A 10,229-nucleotide genomic window follows, 5' to 3' on the forward strand; every position below is an offset into this window, starting at 1 on the left:
TCATTGAAATTAGTTCTATTAAGTATGGGTATAGAATTTATATTAACAGATATAGTGGCAGTAGAAGATGAATTAGTTGAATATACAACAATAAATAAATAAAAATAAGCCGACATCAATATTCATAAGTAAACAATAGATTCAGGATAATGGCTAATCCCATCTCAAGATGCCAAACACAACATTAATATCAAGTTTTTGGACAGTAATATTAACAGTAAGCGGTACTCTTGTAACAATCAAACATTGGCAATAAATTATGTCAAACAATGAATTAATCTTCGGACTAACATATTACTCACATAAAGTACCTTATAATTGTCACACATTTATCACCACAGATGTCGTTGAAATTTTGCCAAATATTAACTTACCTTTGGGTCAATTAATAAAAGCATGAATTACAAAAACATTTAATCATCTTGATATTTTAAATAAACTAATCTACACAAAAGAGGTCACTTTGGCGGTATTTTGTTTCAACTAATCTATTTAAAATATTAGACATCCTTAATTAAACCTAAAGCCAAAATCTGAATTTATGTATTTTAAAATATTTCTCTTAATTTCATCTTTCAATCAAATTAAAAGATAATAGTATATATATATTTATCCCAAAATAACATACAATGATGTTGGCAAATATAATAATAGTTGAATAAATCATAAATCATAAACAACCTCACGTAAGACTTCAAATTTAAACCAAAATAATTTGAAAAAAGCTAAACCTCGTCTCAAGATATCTGACACTCCATTAATATTTTATCTTTGGACAAAATATTAACATGTAAGTGATATATTGGTGTAATAATCAAATGCTGACAATAAGAACATGTCGAACCATAAATCTTCCTTTGGGCCAATTTATTACTCACATGTAAACCGAATAATTGTCACATGTTTATTACCATAGTTGCACATGTAATATTATTAACCTTTCATTTGGGCCAATCAATAGTAATATAATTTAAGTTACATGCACACAACCTTTTATATTTAAAAACAAAAAAATCACTTTGGTAACTCATTGCTTCAATTAAGTTATTTTAAAATATATATAAACATACCAATATTCAAATTTAAAATTGACCCAATAGTCAAATGTCAAAACTATTTTTTATTACTTTATAGACTCCGAAATAACCCAAAATAAGGTTGTCTTAATTATACAATAAAACACCAAAAACCTTGATCTTTGACTCTTTTTTTTTGTTCCAAAATCATATATATAAAAACTAAACAGAAATAATGTAGTGGTTCAAAGCCAAATAATTAACAAGCACATGTATTCATAATTTTGGCATGGACAAAAATACCAAAGCAATTCACGCATGTACATGTATTCATAATCAAATAGAAAAACTTACATTGAATATAAATCCAAAGTTGTATTTATTATTAAATAGATATTCACATGAATACTTGAAAAATATTTTCAAGCCAATAAATCTCAAAAACAAAATCATAATAGTTGGCATATCCCACAATTCATACAATAAATAATATCATTATAATTTAACCAAATATTTGGAACCATAAGATGCCAAAACCTAGGATTATAGAACCAAACTTAAAACCAAATTATTTAAATATGTATATAGTTGATATGAATTTGCACCAAAGCACCCATAAAATTAAATATATAACCATAGCAAAAAATATTAACAACTTCAAAGATACCCATTAAAACTTAATTTCACCAATTAAACTATAAAAGATATCTTATTGAATAATGGTTATAAGCACATATTCACACAAACTATAATCATGCATTAATCCTCAAAATCATTGATATGCATATAATATATACACACACAATTATAATAATAGAAAAATAATACTGGCTTGCCTTACATATTTCATGTAAACTCAAATTTATATTCATAACTAAAGACATCATCATAAAACTTTTTTATACGCACAAATACTTTTAAAAAAAATTCATAACTACTAAATATAAAAAGAATCACAAATTGTATAAAAGTTTTCATATGCACAACAACTTATAAAAACTCATAGCCACCATATAACAATATAACAAACTCTAAATCTATTATTCCTAATACTCGAAACATAAATTTCAAAGATATTACCATAGATAATCAAAATTAAAAAAATTAATTCTAATAGTTGAACGCATATTATTGCAATTGAAGAATAAAAGTCAAACCAACTTTCATGAAATTAAAAATGCACATATTTTCTTAGTTTTGAAAATTCTAGAATAATAAGTTCACTTAATTCCTCATTATCGATTAACAATGAAAGAAGATTGAAGCATAATTGAATCTAGATAATCAACAAATAATAACTGAAGCTGTATGAATACTCAAAATATACATGCTTGTGATTTCTTTTAAATATATAATAATCTACTAAAGAAAAAAAAACAACTTGCATTCAATGTACTTCAAAACCAAATTTGATTCTTGTTTGTTTAATTACAATGAAAGTATAACACAAGCAAAGCCTTTTATATATATATACACACGCGTATCGCATTAAAAAAAAACCAAAGTAATACCGTTGAAACATTAATAATATATTCATATTTGAAATTCAATTGTCTGGCTTTAATTCCATTAAAGCTTACCCTAATTCTTTCGAGATTCAAAACTTTTTTTTAACAGATTTTTCTTTTAAAACCAACACTTATATAGTTTAGGTTTTCTGACCGAAAGTGAAAAGCCATGATAAATTCATATTAATCCGAAAATTCAACATTGAATGAAAATTAAATTAAAAATAACCCTAAAAAGATTCAATCATAATTAAACAAAACCTAAAAAAATTATCTAGAAATTCAAATATTCAACCTTATATATAATTGAAATATAATATCTATAAAATCTAAAAAACAAATCAATCCAAAATAATAGAAAATCAATTCATTCTCAATGATTCAATATGACAGAAGAGTACTTGAATTCATTGATTTCTTAAAATCTACGGATCTTGGAGTTTTGATCTTCCAAATTAGCACATAATTAATCTAACGTGGCTCTCTCTTTTCTAAAGATGGAATAATCCTAATATATATAACTTTGGCACATTAGCCCTAATTCTTAATTAACCCATCATTAATTAGAAATTGATTAGAACTTAATTACTAGTGTATCTTTTAATTTGAGCTAACCTACCATGATAGTAAATAATAACATGTAATTACCTTTATTATAGATGTGATGTTCATTGAAAAGTTTTCATTTAATAAAGAGGTTAAAAAGAATTCAATTGAAATATTAAAATTTAAAAGGGACTAAAATTAAAATTATACCTTTTAACCAAAAATAAAAACGCCCTGCTTGCTGGTATCGATAATTCGATGATATAATAATACATATCTGCCGAGGGACCTAAATTTTTATCAATATATATGAGACCTAATATTGAGAGATTTTAATACTAAAATGGATAAGCCAACTTTACTCTCATGGAAATGCTGCCTATCTGGGTCAAATGTATGAGCTTCCCGCTTGAGGCTCAATCCGATGTGGTATACTCTGTTTTGTGTTTCCTAATTCCTGCTTCTTCCTTTACCAAAAAAAAAAAAAAAGGTTTGGAGCTTTTCTTTTCTCACTTGGTCAGTTTTCAGAATTCAAATGCTTTTCGTTGCTTCCTTGCTGTTTTTGGTTGGTTTTTGAAATCTGAATATGTGCTTGAGGACCAAATTGAAACTAAAAAGTAAAAACCTTACGTAACTTTAAATTCTAAATATTAAAGCCCTAAACCTTAATTTAACCCTTTCTAAAAATCATAAATATTATAGTTCTATATTCTATTAATTGTATTTAATTAATCAACACTAATTAAAATTAAATGTTGTTAAAAAGAATTGATCTAGTGTAATATTAAATAAAATTCTTTTAAAAAATATGAAATTCACCTAAAAAGTAACCTTTCAAATAATTTATACTCATATATAAAACACCTTCATTCTTTCTATTGGCAGAGATTAAAAATAGTATTAGTATTAAGTTTCACAGGGTATATGAACTAAGGTCACTGAATAACACAGTTTTCAGACCCACAGTAAATTGACCTACCTTGAGAACTAGCCTAGATATCGGTTTAGAAGTAAAAATTAGACCAATTAACCTACAAACCGTTTAAATTAGACTTAAAACCAGTTAATTTTTTTATTTTTTATTTTTTAAATACATTTTTATAATTTTTAATAATTTATTCAATTATACCAAATAAACTGATCTAACCAAACTCATCAAGTTCCAAAAACCATTTTGAATAACCTTGTACAAGTCTAGAACCTATATGAAACCACCTCTCACATGTATGTTTCTGCACTATACTGCTGACTTTTCTTTTTTCCTTTCAAGTATTTGTGTCCAACACAAGAATATGAGATATGACCCTCAAAATATGTGTGAAAAAAACCTTTTTTTTTTCTTAAAAAAATGAAAACATCCGTGTCGGATATATAGTCCTGTCTGATATTCACACTCAAATTCGAAGAACGTTGATTTTAGATACCAACGCTCCATGCCGATACCATCTTTTAAAACAGCTTTTGCACATTAGCTGTTGCCAGGAAATAAGAAAACTGAGAATGATCTTAACTGACTTCCTCTTGCTCTATATAATGCTGGAAAAGAGAGAGGAAACGTTGGAACCAGAACCTATACCCAGTTAACTCAGTAAAGCTGGCACCATGATGTTGGGGTTGCCATTTCCGAGCACCTTTGCTTCTTGTGTCTGCCATGAGATGTCACTATGAATGAAAAAACCAAAAGAGATCATAAATATACAGTGTCATAAAAAGGTTCCCAGAATCATCTCTTCCGCCGCCACCAATCCGGAACTTTCAACCTTCTACTTCTATGAACAGCTAGCCGAACCCCAGGAAGCTTGTGCTTCACCTGTCTCCATAACATATTGACCGCGTCTTCCTTCTTTGGAGGGTATTGGAATTCATAATGATGAGAAACATTCTTAAGCCGCATCCACATATTAATCCATCTATCCTTCGGAAATCGACGTAGCTGATCAATCAAATAACCTGGTTCCAAAGCCTCTTTCATAGAGAAGAAAATCGAGAATTCAGTGTAATCGATTTCATCCTCATAGGGAAGCTCGATTTTGTCACTGACAATGACCGGAACACAGTGGCTCACAATAGCATCAAAGAGCCGGCAAGAGGATGGTGTGTCCCCTGCAGGGTGCAGACAGAACTTCGACAATCGCATCCCTTTCGTAGACTAACGAAAAATAAGAAGAAAAAATGAGAGAATAGTATAGTTACAGCATAAAAGTTATTGTTAAACTAAATGCAAACTTTCCCTACAGCTTGTAGAGGCTATTTCATTTTAGATTTTGAAAATGTTTGAAAGGATCTGCAACCTATGTTTAAGTAACCCTTCCAAGAATCCTCCAAATACAAGAAAAAAACTTGGAAAAAGATTAAGCATGCCCATGTCAGAGACATATTCGTATTCGTCACTCACACTCAAGTCCAAGTAATGCAGTCTGTAAACACAATATAGCGAAAAAAGTTTCCAATAATAGATTTTCTTCACAAATTTATTCTCAGAAACTACAAGTATCGGACCATGTTAAACTGTTGAAGACATCCAAATAGTGAGTATATGTAGCAGGAAAGGCAGCTAAAATTTGGTGCTCATGGTTGTTGAAAGCCACCACATGTATTGACCTATGTTACTAGAACTTGGTTGTGTCAAACACAGTTATGTGTCCTACATAGGCATGCTCAATCCTTTCCAAGATTTTTATGTATTTGAAAGATTCTTGAAGGATCATATCCTCATACCCATGTTCAGATATGTATTGGACAGGTCTTGGACACAGACACAGTCCTTCAAGAAAAATGAAAATTTGAAGCAACATAGGTATTGACAAGGAAGCCGCCGAAAATGTTAGTTGGAAAGAAGGATTACCACTTTGTGATTTGAATGTCAAGAAAACATAAACGTTGTGCGGCATTGATAAGTAGCATACCATTTTAAAGCTTTTTGGAGTTCCTACACTATTTTCGAAATGAACATCATCGATACCAGCCAAGATATTGGCCAATTTGACTCGAATTTTGCCTTCCTGCAATAGAAAATGATGTTGAATGAGCAATATTAATTGATTAAACTGAAGTTTTATCAAGTCTCTTATGAACTACCGTACATCTTTCCTGACAGTATTTCCCCGGAAGAAAAGAAGTGTAGTTCGAGACCCATACGGGTCCAGAGGGTCATCATCTGTGAAGGAATCAACAACATGTACATACGGGGCAACCACATCTTTGCTTAGACTCGACATATTTCTAGGATAGCGACCGAAATCTACAACAATAAGAATAGATGCATTCAACTCCTGACGAAGAAATCGGAAAGCATTTGGATGTGTCATGGGAATTACATGGTCTCTGCCTCCGGATCTTTGATAATACTTGGATTGTCGCAAGAATTCAAGTAATTCAACCTGAAACGAGAAGCAATTCACATTGGAAAATTGAAATATTGGATAAAAGTGGCAGTACATGGTAGAGGAGAACCTCAAAGCATGAACTACAAACTAGAGAAACTCATCCACAGCAATGGAGGAAAATAATTTCTTCACATTACTTGCACAAATTAGTACTTTTAGTATAACAAAATCGCAATGATAGATGCATGATAATATTTCCAGCAAACCGGGTCCTGATCATTGTGCGTTGCTTGCTTGCAGATGATAAAAGACAACAAATAAATGTTTAATTTAACAATAGAAAAGAAAGATTGACAGAAAAATAATCTACACTCTTCAAAAAATATCAAAAGAACAAGTGGGTCCTCTTTTCTTTAGTAGTCATTATCATCAATAATGGAACCATTTGGCTAAGGATTGGATGATACATCATAATCAAAAGATTAACTTAAGTTCTTTTATGTGTACGGCTATATGCATGTTTGAAAGCAACATCTCAATATCTTATTAATCAATTCCCAAATAAACCCAACCTTTTTAGCATTCCATAATGCTAATCCTAAAGTCAAAAGCTCCAGCAAAGCATCATTTCCGTTAACATAATCAATTGCTAAATGTACTCAAAATTGAACCAGGGCTTAACTTGGTTGATTCATGGAACCACCCTTAAGAGATAACATTTAGCATATTCGGATTCAAATTTCCAACAAAGCATCTTTTCCATTAATATGATCAATAGCTAAAAGTACCCAAAATTGAACTGAAGCTTATTCATGTAATATGATAAATAACAGTCAGCAGATTTAAAGTAAAAACTGAAGAAATCATTTCAATAATATAATCCATTGGAATTGAGCAAGGACCTAACATAACTGATTCATTTAGCCCCACCTTAAGAAATGGCATTCAACATATTTGAAGCTCGAAGCACCTAGTAAACCATTTATCACATACATTACTATTTAAAAAAGAAAAACCTAAAGTTCAACTGCAGTAAAATTCCCCGGGGAGGGGGGCGAGGGGGGAAGACAAAGCAACTGCCAAATATGCATTACGGCGACCAAGTAACATAAAAAGTACCTGTAACTGGCGATCCGCATCCGCCTCAGCATCCGTTGTAACATGGCCGTGCTTATTGAAACTCAATGACGAAAAAAAAGGCACAAAGAAAGCGTCCGCCATTTCGGGGCCCGAAACCCTAATCGCCTCGCTCCCTTCTTCTTCGTTGTAAAGAAGCGAAGCCATCAGCCAATACTCCACGCTATGTTGCCTCTTTAAACCGGAAGTTTTAGGCCAGGGAGGGAAATTCTCCACTGTGGCCGGAGCCGCCACCTGGGACGTCCCACGGTCCATCATGCCGGCGTTGAATTTCCTAGGGAGATCGTACATGTAAACACGGAGGGGACGGTCGGTTGCACATAGCGAGAGACGAAGCGGCGACGGTTGCAGTAAAGGGAAGAAGTATGATTTGGCATCAATGGTGCCGACGTAGATGGAACATGAAATCAGAAGGAGAATGGCGAATGTTAAACAAATCGCAACTTTCACGTACATTGCTCTAACAGGGGAGCTGGAGAGATACAGTGAGATACTGAGATTCTCTTCCGGTTTTAGTTTTCCTTCCCTTTCTTTTTCATATAAACCAACATTTAGTTACTAAATTTAGATTTTTTTTTCTGAAATTGATCTTCAAATTTCCCATTAGTTTATATTAGTCCTAAAATTTAACAATCTTTTTTTCAATTTGATCCCTGAACTTGGATTCTATTAATATCCAATGATGTGGCACAACCGCGTTATGAAATTATACCATACAATCACCTAAAAATTATTAAACATTGTAATTTTAAAAAAAATTAAGTGATGATATGACATAATCTCAAAGTGCTACACATCATAATCTTAACAAAATCCAAATTTATGGACTAAATTGAGAAAAATTGTAAAATTTTAAAACTAATTTGAACCAAATTTAAAAAATTTACCAAATTCATAGCCTAATGTTACTTTATCCCTCATTTAAGGTGAAATTTTGTAATTAGTAGGTCTAGTATGAGTACTTTTCTAATTTAATGTATGTACCCTAATTCGATATTTTTCAAAATCTCAAGTGCCATGTGAATTATTTTCACATAATATTCACAAATAAATTCACGTTATTTTAGTTAATAAATCAATATATATTACATTGAAATTTTAAAATTCGTAAAATATAAAAATTAAATATAATTGAAGTAAAGAATACGTATTAATTTTGTAATTTACGCATAATACAAAATTAATAGTAAAATTTGATATAACAAATTTAATTATTAAAATTTAAGGACTAATTTTTAAATTTTAAAATATATAAAGATAAAAATTAATCAAATCAAATAACTAAAGTCAATATTTGACTCTTTTTTTGTTTAATTAGCTGTATTTTAGCCTAAGTTAGGGTTGGAGTAAAAGAGGCAAAAGGAGAGGCAAGTAAGTGAAAGAATTATCATTTCTTTTCTTTAGATTGAATTTTTAAATGAAAAATAGCCAAAATTGAGTATCTTTTATTTTTCCTTAAAAGCTCAAAATTGAGCTCAATTTTCAACTTTTAGACATTGCTGGATTTTTTTTTTAATATTTGACTTTTCTTTATTAGCTCAGTTTTTATTGTTTATACAACTGTATTTTTTAAATTTTTTTTAAATTTAATAATTTATTAAAATAAAATATATAAAATCACTTAAAAAAATAATGATATAAAAAATTTAAAAAAATATAAAAATACTAAAAAAAAGTCTGAATCATGTTATTAGTTCAAGCTCATTCACTATGTAAAAAAGATTATAGGTTTTAAATTTATTTTTGGTCACATGTCGTCATGTTATTAATCATCAGCGTTACATTAACATATATTTTAATGGTTTAGTAGGCACCTAAAAAAGCACCAAGTTAGTTTATGTTTTTCATGTCTTGGCACTGATTAGATTCAAAAAAAATTTTACGTACAAATTACCAAGTTTAAATACTTCCATATATATTAACTCAAAAAATAATATATTGTTTATTAATAAAATTAAATAATTTAAATTACAATAAAAATGTAACTGAAAGTTAATTGTAAAGTATAATTTAATATTCATTAAACTTGACCTATTCAATTTTTTTATTAAATTAGTTTTAATATAATAATAAAATAATTATAAATAAAAAAAGCTTTTATTTCAAAACTTAAACTTAGTTTGAATAAAGACAAAACAATAACTCTGCTTTGAAAAATCATATAAATATATTAAAGATAAACTTCCATAAAATAAACAGGTATTTTGAGAATTGATATTGGTGTTTCATGTGTACACCAATAATATATATAAAATTAATTATGATTTTAATGTATTAAAATTATCAAATTAATTATTAATTTCTAGTTTTAATGTCAAAACATTAATTTTAAATTTCAAATTTTAGTATTAAAAATTATTTTTCTAAAATTTTATATTTTAAATATATTTTCTAGTTTCAATCAATTTCTTTAAATTGAAATTAAATCCAAATTATATCAAAACAAACTTTATAAATCATTTCAAATTTGACTTATTTAATTGAGATGGATTATCATAACTATTTTTCTATTTTTATAAAAGTTTATTTTCTTAAGTTAACTAAGATTAAATTATTTAACTGTATTAAAAAATTAAATGTAATAAATTGTTAATTGAGTCTTAGTTGATATTGCAACAATTAAGAGGCTGTGGTTTTGAGTATGTTTATTCATGTTTTTTCTTTTAATTTAAGGGTGGGAAAGGGTTATAAGTAGA

General features: G+C 29.0%; 1 protein-coding gene across 2 annotated transcripts; it reads right to left on the reverse strand.

Moving 5' to 3' along the window:
* Nucleotides 1–4,384: 4,384 nt before the first annotated feature.
* On the reverse strand, nt 4,385–8,064 carry LOC107956982 (probable arabinosyltransferase ARAD1). 2 transcript variants are annotated; one of them, XM_041112593.1, is made up of 4 exons: nt 7,516–8,064; nt 6,154–6,450; nt 5,977–6,072; nt 4,385–5,219 (listed from the first exon to the last, which is right to left on the reverse strand). In XM_041112593.1, the coding sequence occupies exons 1-4, from the start codon at nt 7,987–7,989 to the stop codon at nt 4,794–4,796; spliced, it is 1,293 nt and encodes a 430-aa protein (XP_040968527.1). In that variant the 5' UTR covers nt 7,990–8,064; the 3' UTR covers nt 4,385–4,793. The 2 variants fall into 2 exon arrangements, with proteins under 2 accessions (XP_040968527.1, XP_040968528.1); XM_041112594.1 differs by having other exon boundaries at nt 5,916–6,072.
* Between the last annotated feature and the right edge of the window lie 2,165 nt (nt 8,065–10,229).

This window comes from Gossypium hirsutum, chromosome A05, assembly GCF_007990345.1.
Source record: "Gossypium hirsutum isolate 1008001.06 chromosome A05, Gossypium_hirsutum_v2.1, whole genome shotgun sequence".
Lineage (NCBI taxonomy): Eukaryota > Viridiplantae > Streptophyta > Magnoliopsida > Malvales > Malvaceae > Gossypium > Gossypium hirsutum.

What these genes read in the sequence shown, in the direction of transcription:
- LOC107956982 (XM_041112593.1), bottom strand. Translation starts at nt 7,989, where the DNA reads ATGTACGTGAAAGTTGCGATTTGTTTAACATTCGCCATTCTCCTTCTG. An exon ending in ATGCGGATCGCCAGTTACAG is followed by an intron (nt 6,451 to 7,515) that starts GTACTTTTTATG and finishes TTCTCGTTTCAG; the next exon opens with GTTGAATTACTTGAATTCTT. An exon ending in GAAATACTGTCAGGAAAGAT is followed by an intron (nt 6,073 to 6,153) that starts GTACGGTAGTTC and finishes TTTCTATTGCAG; the next exon opens with GAAGGCAAAATTCGAGTCAA.